The 26119-nt window shown below is 38.0% G+C and overlaps 1 protein-coding gene across 1 annotated transcript; it reads right to left on the reverse strand.

Moving 5' to 3' along the window:
• Nucleotides 1-7924: 7924 nt before the first annotated feature.
• On the reverse strand, nucleotides 7925-25835 carry kiss1ra (KISS1 receptor a). The gene is made up of 5 exons (XM_042427553.1): nucleotides 25406-25835; nucleotides 23140-23264; nucleotides 12470-12605; nucleotides 12077-12315; nucleotides 7925-10312 (listed from the first exon to the last, which is right to left on the reverse strand). The coding sequence occupies exons 1-5, from the start codon at nucleotides 25656-25658 to the stop codon at nucleotides 9932-9934; spliced, it is 1134 nt and encodes a 377-aa protein (XP_042283487.1). The 5' UTR covers nucleotides 25659-25835; the 3' UTR covers nucleotides 7925-9931.
• Between the last annotated feature and the right edge of the window lie 284 nt (nucleotides 25836-26119).

Here is a 26119-nt window from a genome sequence, read left to right on the forward strand (position 1 = left end):
AACAGGCTAACATGCTCACAATGAAAATGCTAACGTGCTGATGTTTAGCAGGTAGTAAGGCAGATGGGAATGTCATTAGTTTTGCAGGAATTTGGTCATAAACCAAAATATTGGACATAGTTCACCCAATGGTGATGATGATGATGAAGTGTTGATATCTTTAACTTAACTTACATTAACTTAAAAGCTACCCCTTTAGCTTTTGATTAGAATTATTTATGGGCATCATTTATGTTATTTTAATCACTTATTTTATTGTATTCATGTTTTAAAATATTTTTTTCTCATCAATTTTATTTGTCATTGTTTTCATCTATTTCATCTTCTTTTTATTTTACACAATTTTATCATTGGCTTTTATTACATTTTTCATTTTTTTGTTTATCAATCTCAAACAGTTGTGTTTACATTGGTTCTGTCTTATCATTGGGTTGTCAGTCATCTGTGAAGCACCAACCTGTATGAAATGTGATAAAGTTTGATTAAAGTTTGAGTTTGATTTACAATGGTTTTAAAGGAAAAGTTAAGGGATCCCAACTTCATCATGTGGAGAACATGAATGTCTGAACTAAATTTCATGCCAATTGATCCAATATTTGTGGAGATAATTCACAGAACCAAGAATATCAACCTCATGGTGCAAGATGAAAAGTCTAGGATCACCAAAGTCAGTATTATTCACCATCTGAGAACCATGAATGTTTAAACTAAAATTCACAGAAATCCATCCAATAGTTATTGAGATATTTCAGTCAGGTGCTCATTTATGATACTGTTGATTTAGTAAAATCAAAATTTTTCTGAGGTTGCTATTGTGATGAAGTTTCAGGAACAAAGTGAGCCAAACTCCAAAAATTAAACGATTTCCTGCCATATTATACATCCAATAAAAGAGGCAACTCAGACTGTACTGTTATATCTTGTGCTTGTATCATTGTGCTTGAACCTTACCAGCTTAAATCAGCTTCTATTAGAAACTCTAAAGTTGATTGTATGTCTTCATGCAAATTTTACCATATTACATCAGGTACATTTAGTTTTATATCAGTTTTCATCATTCTTATTCTGATTTATTCTGACAATAAGGTCCCATTACATGCTAATAATCAGTGATAGACTAAAAGCTACCATGAAATGCCTCATTTCTCTCTTGCAGACAGTTTTTTTTTTAAATAAATAAATACAATTTAGTAATTTACACAATTGCAAAATCATTAATGGCTGACAAGGGAGAAAAAAAAAACATTTTTCCAGACAATCCCCAGTGAAAATGTCAAGCATTAATTCAGCTAGTATAAGGTTACGCAGGCACTCTACAGTATACCTACATCTCTATTAGCAGGATATAATGTATGATAGGCACGAATAAAATGAGTTAGAGGTTTAAATAGTCTTTGTTACCTTATTACCTCTGCTCACAAGATAACTTACTGCTGACATGATTTCATGTTACCCTGAGAAATGATCAAATCATCACTGCTGGTCATCTGGAGGTCACCTCACAATGATATTCTCGATTTAAAATGACTTACCATCTCAAGACCTAATGATATTTATGAATCTTGAGAAAATAAAGTTTGCACTGAGAGGCACTGTGATCCAATATCTTCATAAAATTCTTCTCAACTGTATGTGAAGGGTTCTACTTATCTATGTATTTACTTATTTTCTATTTTAGTTGTTTTTCTTCCATTTTTTATTTTTTTTAATGAAAAAATTTTAATTTATTTTTTTTTAATAAAAATATTCTGTAAAAAATGTCTTTTTTCTGAAGAAAATGCAAATATGCTGTTGCTGCAAGCTGCTGCTACAGCAGTAATTTTTAAAATCTTTTAGCACCACCTACAGGTAAAATGGTATCAAATAGTACAGACTTGTTCAGCATCCCCATCTGTACAACTTTGCTGAATTTGGTTACCTTGGAACATTACATTAAAGAGATATGGCAGTTAATAAGTAGCATGGTGGTGTTTTACTAATGACTACAAGGTTTCGCTATTGGTGACATGATTCAGTATGTCGTGCACATTCTCATGGAGAACTTGTGTGACACTAAGTTTCATCTCTCTATATAAAGCAACGTCTGTCTCAACGTACGTATGTATGTTTGTCCTTCACGTATCTCGAGGAACATTTACCTGATCTACTTCATACCTGGCAGGTGGATTGCTGGGGACTCAATGAAGTGCAATGTTGATGTGTGAAGTTGTTTGGATGAGCGGTTCTTGAGAGATATATAAAAATGCCTAATAAAAAACATTGCTTTTACAACCTTGATTTGTTTCTTCTGTAAGTGGATTCAACAAGCAGAAATACAGACAGTGCCACTCTTCCATTGCAATCCACATTGTGGTCAGAGATGGGATTACATCCGTAGTGATAAGAACTATCATAGAGAGTGCATTGAAAAAGTTTAGAGTTAAGCTCATGGATGTATTATAAGAGCTGGATAGGGCTCCGTCACTCAGCCGTGCAGCCAATTTTTCCCAGTGGTCACTCGCAATATTGCAGCAAAAAAATCCCCCTCCGGCCATGGAGGTTTTATATTTGTAAAACTTTCCTTGAGCCAAGAAAAGCGATTTAAAAATCTGTGTCATCACAATGTAAAGTCTGTGGGTCGAACGGAAACTCGCGGGCGGGGCCAGTGGGGGAAACACCACTGCACATATTCAGTGGAAGCAAACCTGGAAGTGTGGAACTTTTTTGGGGTATGCACCAGCCAAGCAATTCTCATTGGATTGAATGGGCGCCATTTTTTGGTCTGGTATCCAGCTCCTATAATACATCCATGGTTAAGCTCTATTCCTGTTCCTCACACGCAGGAACTTTGTATGTATGTTCAAGACATAGTTCAGGATGTCTCAGGCACATTTTGAATGGCCACTACAGTTCATCCGATCAACTTCAGCTCAACTCAACATTGTAGTCTCCACATATTCTGTGTGTGAGGTGTTTAGGGAGCATCAGTAAATCGTAGCCTGTATGTTAGGCATTTAGGGAACATGGGTAAATTATCGTGTCTACTGATAGCCTGTGTGTGAGACCTTTAGACAACATTGTTAAATTGTAGCATCTACTGATAGCCCACATTTGAGGCATTTAGGGGACGGGTTCTGCACTAGTCTCTCTACTAAAGAAAGGAATCTCTGTATGTATATATGTATGTAAATATGTATGTACGTAACATCTGATTGACTCCATACTTGGTGAGTGTATGGGTGGGGGCCCAAGGGAGTGCAGTGTCAAATTTGGTGCACTTTGGACAAGCAATACATTTAATATTAATAAACTTTGAATAAACCAGCTATCAGCAAGCCGCTCCACAGGGCTCTGCCGACTGACTCTGGCATGTCAGGGAGAGACCAGAGACGAGGCATGACACAAGTCAGAGAAAGGTGCTCTAAAAAGAGAAAAGTGGTCTGTCTATGGTTGTCTGATCGGCTGGGAGCATTGGCTTGACACAGCACTACAGCTCCGTCCACAGAGGTTTCTGTCATATCTACGTATACCCGACTGTCACTCTTTAAGAGGAGGGTAATAATAGCCAGGCGCCACAGCAAGTGGTGGAACAGGCGATTTTAAAGAAACACCAGGGAGACGGTGACATTTGAGTCTATGAGGAGAGAAACCCAAGTGCTGCAACCAATAAAGACTCCCAACAATATTCTCACCAGGCTTAGAGAGAGAGCGAGAGAGAGAGACAGAAACAGAGAGAGGACAAAATAAGCAAAGAGAGATGTCAATATTAGATGAAAATATGTTGACCTGGTGATATTGATACCTCGCTCATAACCTCTACAGGTATGCAGTGCCGTGAGGAAGGAGCTCTAGGTGTGACTATCTCTATGAATAACAGCCAGAATTGCAGACCTTATCGTTTTACAGTACACTGAACAGGCTGCCTCGTTCACCTTGAAGTGCAGACAGTTGAAATTATTTTATATTAAAAATAAATCTACTGTGCAAATAATACATGCACAGTGCACAGATCTTTTTGATTTTATTATTTTTATTCTCTTTACATAAACCTGAATCTTCAGGAACATAAATATGGAATCAGGTAGTTAAAAATAATAAATAATAATAAAATAAAATAAAAAAGATGTTAAATATGACTGTGGGAACACCTTTAAGTTGTTGCTTGTTTCTTGATAATGAATACATTTTAATTGATTCAACAAGAATGTGATTATTTTTTTCACTGTTTGAAAGACAGAACTGGAACATCAGTGTCCAACACTGTTACTAGGACCAACCATCTGGATATGACCCATGATGAGAAAGAGAACAATCTAACTCGGTATTTTGCCTTTTGTTGGACATTTATGTTGTTATTCACTGATCTTACAAAATCAATGAAGACAAGACTTTGACATAACCATTGTTAACGCTATAATTACTGACTAATGCTGTTTTAATTTAACTTCAGTCTAAATAATTTAAATGATATAAATAATTTACTTTACTTCACATAAATAGCCATTTTCTTGGTTTATCATCAGAAGGTATTGACTGAGCAGAGGCTTTGAACCACCACAGAATGTGCTGCTCGTCTCAGGTGTCATTAGCTTCAGGGCTTTTCCAGCTAGCGCCAGGTAAAGATATCTAATCTTAAAGGGCAATCAGCCCTTTAATAGATACCGTTGGAGGCATTGGAGCTATTCCTGTGTTGTACTGTTCATCTGACGCCAACAACAGATGAAGAGACAGTGTAAACCGATTTTATTTCCTCCTTGGTTTCTTTTCTATTATGTGCCACTGAGCCCAACAAGGAACAGGGCTGTTGTTAAATTACATGTAACTGTTGGCTCGCACTAGTTTTGCTAAAGAAAACATAATTGCAGAAATATCATGTTATGATGTTACTTTAGTACCCCCCTCTAGGTAGAATTAAATGAAATGTTACACAATGTGACTGTATGTACAACATTACCAAATTTGGTTGCAATCCAATTTAGTATTGAAGAGTTATGGCCCGAAGTGCATCAGGCCACACCCGATACCCGAAAATGAACTTGTAGGTTTTGTTCAGGGTTATCTAATTATGGTATGCATCAACTTTGGTGAAGATTAGATGAAATATGTGTCAAAAGAAGCAAAAAATGTGTTTAACAAAAAATCCAAATTACCAGAAAATTTTCTAGGCACAAATGGATGTGGCCTATATCAGTTGAATCAGCTTCATCCAAGAAACTCACTCTGCAAATATTGTTTTGATACCATGATGTCATGATCATGAGTTATTAGCCAAAATATAAAACACATAATAACTAACCACATGGTGGCGCTATAGGTACCATGTTTTAATATGTTAAGTATTTCCACATGGGACACTAGTCCTTTTAGTTTTTGATATATAAACTTTGAAACATTCCTCCCACAGACTTTTTATACATTTTAATACTTTAAAAATGATATAAAAAAGAATAAAAGTCATTTTTTTAAAAACCCTGAATGATAGCAGTATTGTCCTGAAAAAGCTGAATGTTTTAATATTTGAATGGTTTCTGTAGCTGAAATTAGTCAGCGAGCGAAATTCATACAGAAGAAAAAAGAAAGAAAGAATAAAGAGCAAAGATAAAGTGTGGGAGCTGCTCACACAATGAAGACTGTTTTATTGTGCAAGGTTAAAGCTGAACTGAAGATATAGCTGAACTAAAAACAGACATAAAACAGACTCACACAAGTATAAATACAAGAGGATACTTAAATGTAAAGCAGAACATGTACATCAGCCCTGTTATTAAAGACCTTGGTCCTAATGCATGTACATCACTCTTTGTGGAGCAGATGCAGCACAATTAGCATACATTTAAAAGTGGTAAGCATTAGCTTGAAATTAAACATGTTAAGAGACATGTTTTACAGTAACACTCTACTTGAAAATAAATTGCTTTGCAATGCACTTCATACCTTTCATACCATGACATTTATTCCATCTCATTTTTACTGATGACAAAGTGACATTTCCTTTTGTTGGATGCTTTTTGTAAAATTGTAATTATACACAGAGGGATAATCACTTCCCGCTTAAATAGGCTAAGTCAAAATAGTTTTAATTAAATATACTTTTTAAGTATAAAATATACTTTTAAATATTACTAATAACAAAATTAATACTTTTACTACTACTTAGTAAAAGTATTAAATATACTTTTACTAAGTAGTAGTAAAAATGTATTAATTCATGTGGCTATGGGCTAAATGTTGGGTTACATCATTTTTATTAACATTAAGGCAGCTAAAGCTAAAGGTTTCTGTGCACAAAATATTTTAATTCATAACCAACCCTACCTAATCATGGCAGCAAAAAGCACTGTCTTTTCCTTTCAGAATACTTCAATGTCATTCAAATGCAGCTCCGATGACAGCAAGTCCTACAGTATCTACAATTCAAATGAGAATTTTCATTAGCAGATTTTCTATGGGCCATAATTGGAGCTCTGATTTTGAATGTCATTGTGTGGGATGTTATAGAAAAGAACTGCATCTAGAAAGTAGAGAGCTGGCTGGGACTCAGCAGACTTATTCATTTCCATCCCCAGACAGCTGCTGCCTGAACAAGATCTCCCTCAAAAAAAGCGCTCTGACAGCAGGGCGGAAGCCATGCGGTTCACCTCCAATCTACCGTTTGGAAATTTGTCTGTCTGACAAGATCATTTCAGGGCGAAAGACAGTTTGTCAGTGCAGATGAGACAACTGAGTCCAATAAACAACACCTGGATTCAGTGGATAAAGGTGCATGTGTTCACCTGTGCGTGATTCCACAGTGTTTGCACGTGTATTGAGCAAGGTGTGACTGTTTGTGTGTGGGACACAAAAGAAAGGTAAACACTGTCCATGCTTCATTGGTTGTAACCCCTGCTTCAGCCAGCTCCCACTCATCACATTTGACAGCAAATAAACTCTCATTCAGCTAGATGCTGGCTTTGTAACCCTGTATTACCCTGAGCTTACTGTTTCACAGCTGGTTAAAGAGGAAAAGAACAAACATCTTGTTCAGTTTTTCAGACGTCACCATCTCCATCCTGATCTTCTTCAGTTGAGACACCACAGAGTGCTCTGACAAAACTATTCCTTAGACAGCAACTTCCATGTGGAAACATTCAACTGATGTGTAGGTTTTGTGTTTCGGTCGTTTGTTTGAGATGCGAGTTGAGCAGGAAAAGGAATGGAGCCCCAACCTGCAGATCTATCCTACAACAATATCACAACTTCAAGATACAGCCATAGGTCCAGCCCTATAACCCCGACTATCTGTCCGTCACTGACTCACTGACTGTGATGAAGTTACACCATTTGTCGGCCAGACGAGTGATGGAGTTTACCCATGTAGCATTTCCATTACCACGAAGGAGTGTGTGGAGGCGTTGTTGCGGCTGAACCAGCGCATGAGGTTCGCGGTCATGTCCCTCCTTCGGATGATGTTGGCAGCTCACCCAGTGGTGCATGTCGGGCTGCTGGACATGAGAAACCTCCAACGGCAGCTTTGGCTGCATTCTAACCACGACAAACAGAGCTTGCAGAGTACGAGAGAAAACAGCTCTCCATGCGCCGAGAGGTATGAGGGAGAGAACACAGTTAAAGCAACCCGAATAACAATCACTCTCACAAAACACTCAATACAGAGTGAAAAATGAGAGACATCCACAGATAGAAACAGATGAAAGAACAGGGGAGGTAACAGATAAATATAATAGCTGTAATTAAAATTAAAATTAGTTCTCTTTCAAATCAAACATCCAAAAATATGTGTGGAAAGTATTGTTCTTGCAACTGCATTTATGATTTTTTTTTTTTTTTTTAAATCAAATGTAGCTTAACCATGTCATGTGATATGCTACTTCAGTACACTTAACAACAAATATTACTGGGACCACTACAGAAAATCGATGAACATTTAATATCAAGGAATTCACATTATAGACACTACCACTGACTATCCCTGTAACAAATTGGCCACAATGTTGCACATTTACCATATACGGTCCAACCATATACTAGGTTTTGACCTAGTCTTGTTTCAGGTAATATTTTGATATTTTGAGAAAATATGCTTTTCGTTTTCTTTCCAAGAGTTAGATGAGAAGATTGATACCACGCATGTCCTGTGCATTAAGTACAGAGCCAGAGCCAAGTGGTGATTAGTTTAGCTTAGCATAAAGGCTGGAAGCAGGAGGACAAAGCAAGCCTGGCTCCTTTTTTATATTTATGAGAAAGAGTTGCCACCAAAAAAGATTGATGGATAAACTGTTTCCACATTTATGTTTGTGTATGGATTAAACACAAGACGGAATATACAGTGAGATTTAGAGGTACTGAGAGCTGAAGTCATTACGTCACCTCCGGTTAGCCTCCATTCCACTAGCTTCTGTAACTCAATGCAATCTCTTATTTAGCATTTCTTTCATCTGTCTTTCAGCGTGCTCCTGGTGTTTACTTTCCATTTTCTAAGATGCCTCAGCATCCACCACAGCAGATGCTATAAGAAGTTTAAACTTTTGTTATTTTAACGAAGTTAAAAAACATTTTCATTGTGCGCACAGAAAAAACTACCGCCCCCATTAAAAGAACTACAAGCCTGGCAGCGCAGGTACATACGTCACTATAACTTGGTTTTGTCCATATCCATAAAAACTCCCCAACACTGTCTTCTAAAATCATTTTTCAACTTTATACTTTTAATCTCTGTTGTGTAAAGGCTTGTGCAGTGTTCACTCCTCTCTGTGCTGCTGTTATTACAGACATGTCTGAACTAGCCCCGCAACCTCTCCCCTTGCTCATGGACTCCTCACCTCTGTCGAGCCATGATGTTTAGCCCACAAACATCTAGGACTTATGGGAAATGATGTTCATTAGAGGCAGTTAAAAAACATAAATATTGAATAAACAATGATATTAGATTGTTTTTAAGAAAATCTGCATCCTTATCTAAACATATAAAGCGAACTGCACAATGTACTGTTGAGAAATCTTCAGTTCCAAGACTGGATTTTAACTATTAGTATAGTTACAAATGTCAGTGGGATTTTTAATGAGGTTTTCCTACTTCTGAAGTGGAATCCTGAAGTTCCAGTTTGACTTTGGCTCTCTGTGTGTATTTTGGAGCTTCAGACAGAACCAGGCTAGATTTTTCCAATCTAAGCTAATTGCTGTTAGCTATAGCTTCATATCCAGCATACCGACGTGAGAGTAGTACAGACCTTCTCATCTAACTCTCGACAAGAAAGGAAATAAGTGTGTTTCCCAAAATGTTAATCTACTTACTTTGAAGAAGTAAGTTTGCTGTTTTCCAGAATCACAGATACAGTGTCTTCAATTGAATTATTATTTTTCTCTTCAGTGAAGAAACAAATGTCAACCACAAAACAAGTTATAAAAAGCATGTCAATGTATAGTACATCTAGTGTATTAATTGTCCATTATGAATCAGCATTCAGTGTTCAGTCATTTCCAAAAATGTGTCCTTCTCCTTAGCTTATGTAAAATTGTCAACTGTCCAAATGCTTTATACCAAAGCTGGAGACCTTATCAGCCATAATCTTATGGGGATTAGGACTCCCATGTGCAGCTGTTGCACCAAACTTTTCCTTTTCTTCATTATATCTATGTCACTGACCTCTATTATTGTTTGGCTGTGGTGTTTGGCAGCTTGATAGATGAGGTTATGTGCCAACACTGCCTGGCCTTGACAGGGGAACAGGTGACACTGTGCAAACGCTGTTGGTGTCCATCCATATTATGAGTCTGTGTTTCTCCACATCTAGTTGTTAATTAGTTGAATTCATTAACATACAGTAAATAAAATGTGTCTCTCCCTTTGAAACAAGCCAGAACTCATGATCGGCATTTATCATTATTTTAATTTTCTTCGGCTGCAATGTCTCAAGATACAAACAATAATCATTCCTCCTATTGTTAATTGTCAAAATTAATTTACTCCATTATTATTGTTTCCTTCCTCTGCTGCAACAAACTTGATCTCAGCATTGGCAGTCCTCGAAGCCATGCTGCTATCTCTGACCTTGTGCTTGAACAGGAAGGGGAAGGTTTTTCTGAACGACTTTTGAAAGCTGGCTCCCATGAAACCGTAGACTATGGGGTTGACGGAGGAGTTGGCATAAGACATGCAGTTGGCCCATGTCTTGATCTTGTACGTGGCATAGTTGGCCTGGTAGTTTGGATAGAAAGACTGGAAGAGGACGAATATCTGGATGGGACCCCAGCAGATGGCGAAGAGGAGGACGATCACTACCACCATCTTGGAGACCTTGCTCCTGATGCTGATTGTTCTCTCAGACAGGAGGTTGACCTGAGGAACAGTAGTAGCAAAAGCAAGCTATAAATGCAACACATCTTATCATATTATCACACACTGATGTGGCAGTCTTGTTAGCAAACAGTTGCCTATTTACACATCCAGCAGATACGAAGCAACATTAGTATTAATTATGTTGGTTTGTTTTTCTCTATGACGGTATGTATGGTAGTATTTTTTGTCATTATACATGTATTGCTCTTGGCCTTGTGAAGCACATTGTGTTGCTTTCTGTATGTAATGTGATCTTTAAATAAAATATATTTAAACTTAACTTAATTTGGAGTTGTTTTTCTGTCCACTTGGTGAATGTAAGTCCAATATCCACTCTGTTTTGTTATCCACTAACTCTTGAGAGAAATATCTTTGCCTTGTTTCCCAAAAGCAACTTAAGATGACTTAAGATGATCACAAAATCTTGCAAACCTTCTCAAGCTCAAGCAGTGTTTTTTAAAAGCACTGTAACTGAAGATGCTCTTAGAAATGACTGTAGATTAACAAGTGGAGGCTCAGAGCATCTTAAGATGCATGTTTTATTTTGGTTTTCATTGTTTTTGTTCATTTTTAGGTTTATATGTTTTCATGAGTAATGGTGTTCTTTGTTGAGTGATGTTTGACGTAAAATGAGTGATGTTAATGTTTAAATTGTCTAAAATTGCTAAAATTGTCCTCCTTTCTCTCTTGCATAATGTGTTCATCTGAAATGCCACTTCCCTGGTGGTATATTTTCAGGTTCTGTATCTTCTCTTTCCTTTCTATTTATGGTGTGAATGTTGTTAACCTCACGCTTACATACAGCAAGTCTAATACAGAAATGATGACAGAATGACATATTCATGAAACTTACAGAAACCTCCACTGTTTTTAGTTTTAATATGGTTAGTAATGTTATACCGACTTCCTCCCAGTAACCTGAAATATAAAGGCTATGGACTGGTTACTGCACATTAAGCTTACTTTTTTGTGTGTTTGTGTAGTTTACAGCATTTGCACTTTGTGATGTGTGTGTTTTCATTATATAGCAAGGCTTACAGACAATTAAATATGCAAAGTTACTTTAAAATGTGTTCATCATCATCTTCAGCACCACAAACAGTCGACATTAAGAAGCTCTGAGCGGCATGCACTTGCTTTTAAACACTGCTTTGGGAAATGCATGTAGAAATTTGGAGAAACGCTCTTAGAAAACACACTTAAGTCGTTATCGGGAAACAAAGCCCTGGCTCCTTCGCTGCTAAATGCTCCGCTGTGTTCACAAGATAATCATTAACCTTGTCTACTTGCATTTTGATGCTGGGTAGTTAGCATAAAGTTGAAGGGTTTAAAGAGCTTTTTGCTGACAACAGCTATGAGAGTGAACCGAAATAGTAAAGTTGTGGGCCAAAAACCAAACACATGAAGCTAAAAAGTCACTGAAGAAACACCATAAAGCTGAAGGGGGACTGCAGAGCCAGGTAATAATGTCACTACAAGCAACACCTTTTACATTACACATAGTCATTTGTTGGCATAGTCATTGTTATTATAAAACAAAAGAATATAGCCGCTTTAAAGACAGGTGCTTTAAAACACATTTTCAGAGACAGCCAACATCAAAAGCGAGATAACAAATGTAAAGAAACAGGAACCGCTGAAGAGACTTGAAGAGAAGAGAACAGTCTTTTTAACATTTAATTAGCTGTAAATTAGTAGCATTACCAGTCACATCTTAAAATTAAGCCAAGCAATTAAACAAAGCACATCAAACCATGTCCATACCTGATAGTTGTTGTCAACAGGTTCTACAGTGGGCTGGCCCACCCTCTTCACCATCAGAGTATAGCAGAAGGAGATAGTGAGAACAGGCAGCAAGTAGGCGGCGATGAACTGGTACAAGATGAAAGCCCTCTCATGTGTCTTCGAGGGGAATCTCTCCATGCAGTACTGCCTGGGGCCATACCAGTAACCCTCCTCAATACGCTGGTACATTAAAATCGGGGTGGACAGGATGAAGGAGCCTGGACAGAACGGCAATTTTTTTTTTTTTTTTTTTTTTTTTTTTTTTTTTTTTATATATATACAACTGTACACTGTAGTGAATGAATGAACAAATAAAGATCAAATGCAATGAGAAAAAATGAGAGTAGTTTTTATCAAATTAGCAGGACAGACCGATCCAAATGCAGATGCTGACAATCATGGCTACTCTCGGGGTGCGGTGGCGGAGGGATTTCAGAGGGTAGACTGTGACGTAACAGCGGTCCCCGCTCATAGCAGTCAGAGTGATACATGTGGCTTGAACTGTCACCTAAGGAAGACAGAGAAGAATATACAGAACATATAGTGCTATACTCTAAATGTGCAAAACGTCAGAGACTTGTGGTTTAATGTTCTTACTGCAAACAAAGCACAGCGCAGAAGACAAACTTTGTAACTCCAGATTAGGCATAGCCCTGGAAGAGCTGTTGCTATTGGGTTTATCCCTGCACATATGCACAGTTGTGAAGATTTTCTTTCCTGCCACTGTACAACGTACAGTTGCCTCTCTCAGGCCCCCATCTACAATATATAACACCATCAGGACCTGAGCTCTGCTCTCAAAAAGCTAGTATTTTCCTCAGCTAATGCCAGTGGAGCAGGGGGTCCAAGTCTTAGGCCCACACATATGAGTTTGACTAGATAGCATGTTCCCTTCATAGTCTGAGGTGCTTAGCAGGGGAATGGCCACACAGCGGCTGGTGCCTAGGCCCACAGAGATTCTTCATAATGGCTGGCGCTGGGCTATGAATGTAATGTGGTTTTGAGGGGAAGTTAGTATTGTCGCTCCCCACTGCCTGCTATGTGAGATAAATGTTTCCTTGTGGGGAGCAACAAAGTCAGAGCCTAGATGCCAAACACTAAAGCTATTCTACGTTAAAGTAATAGTTTACTCCATGTGAGTTGGCTGACTAAACTAACAATTATTTTCATTATCAGTTAATCTGTTGTTTACTTTTTGGTTAACCAGTTAGTCGTTTAGTCTATAAAATGTCAGAAAATGGTCAAAAATGTCAATCACTGCTTTCCAAAGCCCAAGGTGACCTGAAATGTCTTGTTTTATCCCAACCAACAGTCCACAACCCAAAGATATTCAGTTTAATATCAAAGAAGACTGAAGAAACCACAATATTCACATTTGAGAAGCTGGAACCAGAGAATTTGGACAATTTATCTTTAAAAATAACTCAAAATGATAAATCAATCATCAAAATTGTTGAGGCACAATTCATTTTCTGTCGACCAAATAATCGATTAATCGACAAATCGTTGCAGCTTTCTTTGGAAATTTGACCTTGGCATGATGATATTTTTAGCATTATTTATGCTTTACCTGTGAGCTGACGTCCACCTCATGTTGTTATTAAGACATCATTGTTTCCACTGCTGAAAATAAATACTTAATTTCCTGTGGTGGACTAGAGGATTTATTCAAGGAAAGACTTGACCTAACAGGGTGTTTTAAAAAGCACATGTAACACTTGTACATATAAGTAGCAAATCAGGTATTCATTGGAAAATGTCACTGATAATTATTATTATGATAAATATATGCCAACACAGGTCTGTATTTCCAGTGCTACACACTCAACTCACTCTTACATTTTTATGAACTTTTTTTTAAAAAATGCACCACTGCTTCCAAACAAACCATCACATTAAGTGGTGTTCTCAGAGAACATATCACAAGTTTGGATGGCATAATTGCAACAGAAGTTTGCAACCACCCCTGCAACCACCACTGTGCATCCAGCCTCAGTTAATCACACTTCATTAAGAAGCGAAGGAGAAACTCAAGCAGCTGTTTTGCACCACCTTTGTTTCAGACGAGCTCTCCAAGTCGCCTGAGGTTTTCTTAATGAGCTCTGGTGCTTTTTAACTGAAGAGCATGCGGGATGAGAGGGAGTGAGGGATAGAGGAAACATACAAGGGAACAGGAAGACGGAAAGCAGAGACGAGGCTGCATTTGCGATAAGTATTTTTAATTAGCATAAGAACAAATCATTCAATTTAATTTTTAATAGGGTTCAATGATGCTTGATTCAATTAAACCCAGAGACGTCAGAGGAATGCTAATTTATAGCCAAATGGAGAATTCATGTTGCGATTAAATGTTCCAGTATGCAGACTTTGACTTTTGACAAAATTCCCTATATAAAAAGAAACATTTTAAAGTTTGACAGCACTGTGTCAGTCTCATATTTAGACATATGTCATCCCAAACCAGCCTTTGATAATAAACAAAAATACACATCATTTTACTTTACTCTCACAGTCATTACGTTCTACAGCAGAAAACACTCTGACTGGACATGTTCTCTTTTCATACGCATCTATACATTGATATCCAGTGGAGCAGGATGATGAGACTGAAAACAGGCATAACATTTCTTTTCATCCTCTAAACAAAAATTACATTTTGTTCATTTAATTTACATGGACCTCTGAGAGTCTTACTGTGTTATCTATAGGTACAGTAATCCATATTGCTTTGAAATAATGTGCAGCTGGGTGAGAAATAAGGGGTCAAAAGTTCTCTCTATATGCTCCATTCCAAATAGGATCTAATTTAAAACACTCTTTGCTCTATGTGTCGGTCCTCTTTCTCTCTTTCTCTTTCTACCTCTTATCTATGACTATGAAGCCAGCACCCATTACCCTCCAGAGGTTTGGAGCACCACATCAGCATGTCAAAGGATATGATGAGAGACACAGAGAGGGGTCGGGATAAGTTCAGTGTTGAGGCCACTGAGGAAGTGCATACAGCGACCCCTCAATTTTTAAGAAGCTTGGTGGATTAAGACTGCACTACTTTGTTATCTTTAATGCATGTCCATTTAAAGGAATTGGCTTGAACATTGCAAAGAGAATATATTTAGATCATTAGCTGAGCAGTGTGGCAACACAGCCTCTATTTCCTCTCATTTCTTTAAGTGAGATAAGGAAAGATTGATTTGTGCTTTACAAAAGGAGGATTGTATGTTGCACAATATCTTTCTTAAAATAATACGGTGTGATTGTGTCTTGAAAGGCTATGGATTATTGACAGAATAATCGATCATGACAACAATCATTAGTTGCAGCCCTGGGTTTTGCATTTTATGTGTTATGTATTTTGTCTCAGTTACTTTTGTTTTTATATATTTTGATTAAAAAAAAGTTTACCACTACTGAACAAAATGTTTAAATCTGCTGCTTTGAGGATTATCCATGCTATGCCATGCAATGATGAATTATTTTCATTAAACTAGAAGATGTTAGTAAAGATAAAAGAATGATAAAGAACAATTGAATGGAGTCAAACAGCATTTTTTTTATTATCTTTGTAGCCATGTAGCCATGATACACAGCAAATGTGTATCAAATGAAAAAAAAATCTGATATCTGGGCTCAGCTGTAAAGCTTAAGTGAAGATGCTGGTATCATAAATTAGACGACCTAACCCACATAGCAGTGCTACGTCAGGCTACGATGTGGCACTGCTGGCCTTCTTCTGGCCCAGACAAAATGGATGTGAGCCCGAAATGGCCACATGTAAAATGGTAAATATGGCCCAAATATCCCAAATCAAATGTGGGCCTTTTTTGATAAAGAAGCAGTGCTCTCGGGTATGTGCATTCTGGATGTGGGCCATTTCTGGTTTATCTGGTTTGTTCTTGGTTGACAGACAAGTGCCATCATTCCACATGGTAAGTGGGCCAGATGAAAGTGCCGAAAGTGTCCAGTGTGGGTCGGATCTGGTCCACAGCAATTTTGCTATCTGGGAAGGGATCCGTTGGTACCAACCATGTCATGCTAGCTTGTAGGAAAGGGGGCTAAGTAACGCTCCAAAGTTAGGCTAAATTTTGGCGAGAAAAAAACGGCCTGGCCATTTTCAAAGGGGTTTTATGGGTACCCACGAGTCTCCCCTTTACAGACATGCCCCCTTTATGCTTATGCAGTTTTTTGCATGCAGTGTAAATGTGTCCTCGCCATCCAATCGCTGACAGATGCAATTCTTACAGAAATCTCCAAAGGTCAAAAGTTTTTGATATCAAATCACAGCATAGATTTTTCTATGGTGTTCCTCAAAGTCTAAGCATCTTAATTTTGGAGGGATTTTTGACCATTTTTAGCAATTCTCGAGTGGTCAGGAATGGTTTAATTTTGCACCAAATCCGTGCAACAAACGGTATTAACTCAGAAATTGCTGCAACAATTTATGAGACATATTTGAGCATGTAAATGACCATCATATACTTCTCTCATTACGTTCTAAGCCTTTATAAACTCTAAACTTTCAAAATTTGAATAGGCACCTAACTAAAACACATTGTTTATTACAGATTTATGACTAGAAAAACTTGACACACAGTGCTTCAGGTTCCCAGCTTCCAGATGATGTTTATCTATTTGGCATATACTGTTGAAAAATGGGTCTATGGTGGGTCTCTCTAAGGGTTAAAGGAAATATAGCATTCAGTCAAATATTTCTAGTGGGCATTTTTCATAATTAATGTGCTGCTCAGTTTCCTCAAAGATGTAGAGGAGGTGTCTGTCTCTCTGTCATACTATCTTTCTGTCTGGCCCCCCAACTGTTTCTTTGAAATTGCCATCCATTACCTCCCAACACCACGCCAGTGATACAAACTACAGAATGGTAAGGAAAATAGAGCTTCTAGTAAGAGGTGAGAAAAATAGTAATCACTGTCTTGGATTCATTTGGTGCAGATGGAAAGTGACTCATGGTGACAAGAAAAAGGAGACATGTGGCTCCTCGCTTTCAAAGAGATAAACAGTATGTGCTGTGTGCATCTTCATCCTACTCAGTGCATGTTGAATATAACCTATTAAAAAATGTTTCCAGGTAACTAATATATACAAGAAACAACATGTTCTTTTGTTGTTTGTCTTGGACCAAAAACATGATGCCTTACAAAGCAGTTTACTGTCGTCTTACTCATCAGTTAATTAACAGACAGGAGGCTGACTTGAGTTTTTTTTTTTTTTCTCATGACCAACAAACTGGCATTCATTTTATCTTCCAAGTAACACCTGTTCCAATAAATGTTGAATGTGAGACTCGTTCGCATTTCTTGCACCAAAAGAAGGATGAGTGAGTCACAGATGAGTAATTTGTAAACATTTATCGACTCTCACTAGCTTCTATCAATGCAGCAGGTTTTCATTTTATATACAGTAGCTATAGTTGTACGACTGAAAGTTTAAAGCCCCAAGAGGCTGCAAAATTCATCACACACCAACAACTACTGAGTTAGCTTCTTTTGGATCTTACCAGAAATTGAGCTAAAAGTCAAATCTGTCTGGATGATGGTACAAAAGAAAAGGCCATTGGGTTATTTATGTAAAAGCAAATTATTTGTCCTCGTAGGGGCATGACAGAGGATTTTTCCAGCCAAGATTTGCTTTGCAGAGTGCAAACACAATCAGTAATGATTAACAAGATTGTTAGCATTGCTGAAACACAGTTTGACATGGGTTGTCACTGTGACAGTGTAACAGTGTCACTCTTTCTCTCATTCCCTCAACCTGCTAAAAAGAGAGAGTTAGAGGCCAGAGAGCAAAAAGGGAAAGAAAAACAGACCGAACAGAATACAATTAGATGAAAAAAAGTATCATGGAAAACACAAAATCCAGATGTGGTGCCATTACAGTGATATTTCTAAAAATTGATAAAGAATTAAGGTAAACTACTTGGATGACTGCGGGGTCGTATGGATCCTGTGCTCCGGGCTGTGATTTAAATAAAATTTAATGTTTATGTATGTTTGTTAAGAAGAGATTATGTCTTCCAGGAGGATCCTTGTTGCTCCTCAGATTCTTAGGGCTCAATTGAACTTTCGATTACCAGTAAAGGGACAAATCATGCCCAGAATCCATAATGCATTTTGATGTATGTCAGTGAAAGGCTGTGCAACAGGCCATGCATGGTATAGCCATGCAAGTAGTATGATTTAAGTTCCCACAGGTGTCAAATGTTCTTTGCTTATAAACTGTAATGGCCTTCAAATAACGGGAATTATAAATCAGGTTTTTACATCAGATACATTATGCTACAGTAGATAATCACAGCTGCGATCCAACGGAAATGTGTAAAGTAGAAGTGATATACATATTGCAGTGCAAAATACTTTAAAGGAGACGTATCATGCACATTTCCAAGTCCATATTTATATTCTGGGGCTCTACTGGTATCTTTGCATGATTTACAGTTCAAAAAACTGTATTTATCTTATACTGGCCCTTTATGCAGCCCCTCAGTTCAGTTTCTGTCTCAAACAGGCCATTTTAGCTTCTGTCTCTTTAAGTCTCGTGTCCCTCCCAATGAGCCCACTCTGTTCTGATTGGCCAGCTTGAAAGAATTCCAGCAGCTCCGAAGGCTACATAAATAAACAGTGGTAGCAGGATTTCAGTGGATTTCGATTTTGGAGTGGAAAACGTGAACAAAGGCTACAGAACGGACAGCTGTTTGTGGGCATATGTGAACAGTCTGATGTCAGAAGTAGAGGTAACTTGGCTAAAAGAGCGCTCAGAGCACAATGAATGTTGGGCTTTGACTTGCAGGGAGCATTTTCACATACGTTCACCTCAAGTTTTGGAACTTTTCCCATGTTTAACATCGACATCTCACATCATAACAATATAAAAATAATAGAAAGTAGCAAAAAGCATGATATGTCCCCTTTAATAGTAATATTGCTGCTTTTGTTACACTGCCCTCCCATGTTGAGCTAATGAAAACAAAAGTACTTTCAAAAGAGAAAGTGATTGTGGAGTCATTAGTATTGATCAAGCCCACGGTCATTCTCTGCTATGGTATCAAGTTGTAATATGTAAAATTGTAGAGGTGGTAACGTTATCAGTCAACTTGTTGCTTTAACAGAGACTTCACCCGCTGTTTCCTTTCATTTGTTTTCATTGAACTGTGAAATCTTTGAGACACTACTCCATATTTATTTGAATAATGTGTTTGAATAATGAGGTGGGTGAGCAGTCAGTTCTCCAGTCCTTATAATCATTAAAAACCTAATTATCCTTTGCTCTTGTATAAATGGTGGTGGGTCTCCCTTCAAAGCAATGGATTAAAACATTTTAAAATATACAGGGTTAGATGATAAAAGCCAGCTCCTTTTCAAAAAGAAAAGAAACTAGCAAATGGAGAGAAAAACAATCAAAGCTAGAAGAGAAGTGTGCTTTGCCATAGTATTGCTTTCTCCAATGTACTAGTCTCCATGTCCACATGAATAAGTTGAATCATGCCTCTTAGTTCACAATTAAAAATGCTTTTATCCTTTCTGCTTGCCTGCCTCTCAGACTGACGTCTTACATTCAAATTAGCCATGTACTGCTTTCTGCATTCAAAAGAAAATGTCTTTTCTTTTTGTCCGCCTGTCAGACCGTCTTCTCCTCCCTTCCATCTTTATAATGAATGAGGTTTAACACAATCTCCAAACACAATAGACTGACTTTTTACATCCATATAATTAATTTTACAGCATATTTTAGTCAAGCTCAGTTTTCTTATGTAAAAAGTATCAACTTTTTTTTCCTGGAGACAGTGTTGGTCTACATTTTGCATTTGACCCTGACAGGATGCCTATTAACTAAACAGGAGCTATGGCAACCCTCCACTTCCTTTATGCCTTCACTGACAATTAAGTCTTTTTGAGCTCTTTAGGTCTGGGTGCAGATTTAGCTTTTTAGAGTAATCTGCAGTTATTACTGGATGACTAAGTGACATGTAATTGCAGTGTAGAAGAGAAAAGTGGCCTTTTAAGATCTCAATAATTCCTCTTTGAATAAGCTGTATGGAGGCAACAGGTTGAAGCTTATGCTTGGCTTCCCTTTATTTGGCCTTAGATTTGCCTGCGTGTTTAACTCATGATAAGGTGCAGAAGTAGGTTTTCCTGCCAAAATTGCAGTATGATTTAAAGCTGCACCAATTTGTATTCTGGGGCTCTATTGGAACAACTTTGCATGATTTATATTTCAAAAATCTCCTTATTTATCTTATACTGACCCTTTATGTAGCCCCTTAGTTCAGGCTTTGTCTGAAACAGGCCGTTGTAGCTCCTGTCTCTTTTAAGACCCCCTTCCCAATGAGCCCATTCTCTTCTGATTGATCAGACGTCCAGCGGCTTTCACTTCTTTTTCTCATTCTTTACACAAAATGGAAACTTCTCAAATACATCTGTACATGTTTGAGCACAAATACAATCAGAAATATGCTGGTGGACAACGTAAACAACCTCAGCAACAAACAGTATGGAACAGACAGCTGTTTGTGGGCATACATGAACAATTGGATGTCATCAAGTCGAGGTAACATTGCAGACAAAGTGTTCAGAACAGGTTGAAGCCTGGGCTTTGACTTGCAGAGATCATTTTTACATATGTTCACCTCAAGTTTTGGACCCTTAACAATATTTAACATAGACATCCAACATCATTACAGTGTAAAAATAAGAGAGAAAATTACAAAAAGTATGATATGTCCCCTTTAAGAACAAATTACTGTGTACCTAAATGTAAGAGGAATTGCTCATAGTGACAAACCTACAAATGGGAAAATAATGGGATTCCATTGTTCCCCTCAACTCTGTCTTTCAGCTCATTGTTTTAATTTTACGACAATTTTAACATTTTGGTTCAGTCTGTATCACCTTAACTTGAACTCATTTCCAAACAGGCAGCTGTTTTCAGAGAAAACACTGATAAACTGTCAGGATTTTCGATGGTGTGCACTTTTGGGAGGAACTACTGGGGCTTACTCCATTGGAGGGACACACTACAGCTGTTTTTTTAACAAGCGTGAACTTACAAAAGGTTTGCCTGTTGGTTACTGATGGCACTCCAGCTGTGATCGGTAGAGTTCAAGGGCTGGTGGCGAGGCTTTCAGCCATAGCCCCACATGTGCAGCTTTTACACTGTATTATTCATCAGTCTGTATTGTCGTGATCTGAAAAACACCATGAACACTGTCATGAACATTGTGAATTTCATTCGCTCAGCCTCCAGCCAACAACATCGCCTTTTCCATCTGCTGCTTGCTGACATGTTTGCTGAACACACTGACTTACTGGTCCATAACGAGAGGAAAGGTGCTGGACCATTTCTGTGATCTCCGCCAGGAGATTGTGTCTTTCCTTTGCATATGTAAACATAAACGGGCAACCAGCCTCTGGGAGCACATGTTGGATGAAGAGTTTATGGAAGTTTAAGAAGTCTACTTTCTATGTGACATTTTTGGACACTTGAACACTTTGAATCTTGAAAAGTCTATTGCTGATTTGGCCGAGAGGCTTGTGCCTTCAAGACAAAGCTAACGATTTTCACAACAGACCTAACGGATACAAAATTGATGCACTTCTCACAACTCTGTGTATTCATGATCACAGCACCTGAGGCACACATAACACCCGTCATGACAGACTTTATGACAAAATTGACCTTTACTGAGAAATTCCAAGGCTTCAACATTCTGCAGTACTGCAGGTACTGCAGTTTGCTCGTGATCCATTTTCCATCAAACCTGAGGCAGACTTCTGTGTATAACAGCAAAAGAAGTAATGTCTTGTATTGATGAGAGCACCTTTCAGACGAAATTGGTTGATGTGTAGCCCTGCTCTGCTTTAAAACAGCACTTGCAGTCTGAGGTTGTAGTGGACTGTTGGTCTAACCATGTTAACCAATATCAGCACACCGCAATAAGGAAAGAGGCCTTGCTAATACTGACAATGTTTGGATCAACTTATACTTGTGAGTCTGGCTTTTCTCATATGAATGCCATCAAAACAAGGGCGCGTTATTTCATGACTAATGAGTAGTTGCATGAGTGTCTCAGGATCATCCTTACTACTTATGAGCCAAGCTATGTTGAAATAGCAAAATCAAACTGACAGAAGTCTGATAGGTACGATAGTACTATCATAGTAAATCACCTAATTATATAGCATGTAATCCTATCTCAGTGAAAATGCAAAGGCTTATGTCTGCTTGGAATTGTTTTTGATAGTATCATGAACAGGCCCATTTATTGTTAGTCTGATGGATATTTTTTTACTGTATTCAACTTGTTTTCTACATTTGTGGATATGGACCTGTCAGAAAGACACCTCATGTCTCTGTGTTTTCTTCTGAAATTGATTATAATGATACTATTAAAGTGATAGAAAATAGATGTGTGTGACTAGTTTATTCCATGTAATAATATATCTATTATACTGTAAGAGTTATTTGTTGTCATTAACTGACAAAGTATTCTGAATGATTTTCCTGTTTGGCTCACTTGCTATTGAAGTTGAATAGACCCATAATGTTGTTTTTCTTGGGAGGACAGGCTCAAGAGAACAGCTCACCCGGGTGATCATGTGATCATGATGGGTCATTTATCTTTCATCTTTCCAGTGGATCTTCAGCAGGTCTTTCCAAGCTGGGAAGTTTAAGTTCTTTTCATTTTCTATAAACTCTTCTATAAAATCCAGATATGAAGGCAACAATGGCCATTTTTTCTTGAGACAGTCCTTAACTATAAGAGGACAAGCTGTGACCTCCATTAGTGGATTATAAAGACAACTTTTTCTCTGACAGACATTTCATTGCTTTGAGCACATTTATTGAATTATAATAATTACTGGGTTTTGTTCAATTTCAGAGCAAATCAGATAAATGATAAAGATGTTTGATAAATGTCTTTTTTCTGTGCTTTAAGTGCAGAAAGCAGTTTCTGTGTTCTGTGTATGAGAAAGTACATTTCTGATATATGATTGTGGTAAGACTTTTTTTTAAAAGAGTCATGTTTTTACCTGCTGTAGAAAGGCAACAAATTTGCACATGAAGTTGCCAAAGATCCATCCAGGCAGAGGATAGAGGGTGGCAGTGAACGGGACGCAGCACACCAAGAAGATGATGTCAGTGGCAGCCAGGTTTGCTGCACAGAGAGAAAACAACATACAGGATGTCTGGTGTTTACAGATGCTGTATCTGCAGATGTTTGAAGTAAAGATTAGGTGTGAATGTAATATGATAATGCAGCACTCCACCTCTTTATAAACTATCAATCTAGTTATTAATGAGAGGGATAGTGGTAGCTTTACATTTTTGGGAAATATCCACTTTCTTGCCAAGAGTTAGATATAAAGATTAAAACCACAATCATGTCTGTACAGCTTAGCACAAAGACTGGAAGCAAGCTACTCAGAGATTGTGATTGACTGATTAAACCACTTATCAGTTCTCGTCCTGGTGATCAGCAGATGCGATAATCACCTTGACATTTTATGAACCCATATGTCCTGATATAAGTAAAAATCATATTTATGCACTAACTTGTACCAACAGTATCATTATCTGACATTAGAACAGATGGCACTTGTACAATCAATTGCAATGCAGTGAAATTTCCCTGCAATGAATACTACTTTTATTAAGATTATAATGTTCAATTTTGTTGACACTATTGCTATAGTGACTCTGTAAAGCTTATGGTAAGTGAGATAAATCGGGTGCATCTGATGTCAAGTATTAAGAGACTGCGTAAGCATCAGGATCAGTATTTGTTTACTTGATGATGTGCTGTAGGCGCGTTTAGAAAATCAAGCCTTTTTGACTGATGACACCCACACACACACTCTTATAAATATGAAATGCTTGATTTGAATCCACATTCCTCATCCAATATTGCAAATTCATACATTCACAAGTGCACACAAAAATATAAATTCATGTTTGCACACCACACCAAGCAGAGATTGTCATGATAACCTTGGTAGTCTGATCTGGCTTTCCCTTTTCTCCGTTTAACCCATCACTTTGATAAATATGCCACACATTGTTTCCTATTTGTTTCACTAGCTGATCTAATCACGTTCTAGTAGCTGGACCGTGTTGCTGGAAGGGTGAGCAGATGGTGCAGACGCTAATCTAATGTTGCTGAATATTAAACTATTTCAATGCTGTGGCCTTGGGATATTATCCAAGATCAAATTCATGTCACATCCGCAATGCACTATGCAAACACAAGCACAAATAGTTATGACAGTTCAATAAATCACAATATTGCACAGAGCCTTGCTTTATTTACACACAGGATCTTGTAAATATATGTTCCTAAGTGGCAAACATTCATTATTCATCTTTTATCTTTTATGAACACATCAATTAATCAATCACCTTTGCAATTCGCCTGAAGTGACAGGTGCGTCACGGCTCCATCAGACATGCAGTAATTGACTTCAACAACAAAAAATCAATCACCCGGGTTTCAAGTCAGTGTGCACTGAATACCAGAGGAGATGTAAGACAGCAGTGTGATTGATGCACTCCTTTGATTTCTCTTGTTTTACTGGATTCACCCGAGATTAAAGTAACAATCCCCAAGACAAAATCTATATCTCCCATATCTCCATGTTTAGTGTTGTTCCACTATTTTTATTATGAAACTTAAAAATTGAGATAAAATTGAGATATAAATACAGTATCAATGCTGTACTTTTATTTTTCTACCACAAAAGCCAACCTTTGCAAAATAAAACAACATAAATAAGCAGAACACATTTTAAGCTGTGAGCTCTTGAGCAATGAAAATTGCTTACTTGCACAAATTTCAAATTGTATTTAACAAGAAGAGTCTCAAAACACCCCAAGCAGAGAATTATTATAGCTGTTTGATCAGATTTTCTGCGGAGGTGCTCTGTCTTAGAAACAATTTGCACTCAGTTGTAATTCAGCACACATCTTCATACCTATCTCATCTTTAAGAGGGAAAAGTGAAACCTGTAATCAACATGGACATTCTCAAACATAGCTGTGTGCTAATTGGGCAAAAGGAGAGTGAGTGAAATGATATTGAGTGTTCTCGTGAACCCCTGAAGGTCTTTTGAACCCACTACTGGCATGCAATGAAGCGTTAGCGGATAGATGAAAGAGAGAGAGACATGCATAAGTACAAGACACATTTTATCCCAGTGATCCCCTGGTCTAGCACTACCTGTCTTGTCTCATGTCCCTTCCACAAATTACAAGAAATCAGAAATAGAAATTAGCCATTTGTTACTTTTTCCTCATACTCACCTATGTAAAAGTTGGTCGCCGTCCTCATCTGCCTGTGTTTAGAGATGACATAAATAACCAGAGAGTTGCCCACCAGTCCCACCAGCATGATTAGGGAGAAGAAGAGGGGGACAAGCCAGGCGTCTGTGAGGAAAGGGTGCTGATCCCCTTCCTCCTCCTCCTCATCTCCACGTCCTCCCAGAGAGAAGTTTGCCTCAGAGCCGTTGATCCAGAGCTGCTCGGTGGAGTTCCAGAACCTCTCGGAGGAGTACATCGTGACAGAGTGGGAGAGATAATAGTGAGGGAGGTGAAAGAACAGGTGCCAAGAGGAGGAAGAAATGGCAATTAGGGGAGAGAGTTTACAGTGTGTGTTTGTGTGTGTGTGTGCATGTGAGGCGTTCAGCCGCTGAGTCTAGTCTGCCCTCAGGCTAAGAAAAGGAGAGAAAGATGGATGGTATAAAATGGAGGAAAAGGGGAGGAATTTATGTGTGTCCAAGACAGATGGGGAAGATTGGGGGGGGGTTGGCAAGATAGCAAGAAAGATGCATGAGAGAAAAGTAAGAGAAAGTGTGACAGGAGGGGGGAACAGAGGTGCCAGTTAGGAAGAGCTGACAGATAGAAAGTAGGCGTGAGAGATGAGTGTGTCTGAAGAAAAACAGAATTTAGAGGGACTTAATGGAAAGGAAGGCAATGTGGTTATTAAATCAAAAAGTTAACAAGGTAAATGAAAAGAAG

The sequence above is a fragment of the Thunnus maccoyii genome, chromosome 12 (genome assembly GCF_910596095.1).
Source record: "Thunnus maccoyii chromosome 12, fThuMac1.1, whole genome shotgun sequence".
Classification (NCBI taxonomy): Eukaryota; Metazoa; Chordata; class Actinopteri; order Scombriformes; family Scombridae; genus Thunnus; species Thunnus maccoyii.

What these genes read in the sequence shown, in the direction of transcription:
- kiss1ra (XM_042427553.1), bottom strand. Translation starts at nt 25,658, where the DNA reads ATGTACTCCTCCGAGAGGTTCTGGAACTCCACCGAGCAGCTCTGGATC. An exon ending in CAGCATCTGCATTTGGATCG is followed by an intron (nt 12,316 to 12,469) that starts GTCTGTCCTGCT and finishes CGTTCTGTCCAG; the next exon opens with GCTCCTTCATCCTGTCCACC. An exon ending in CTGTTGACAACAACTATCAG is followed by an intron (nt 10,313 to 12,076) that starts GTATGGACATGG and finishes ACTGTTCCTCAG; the next exon opens with GTCAACCTCCTGTCTGAGAG.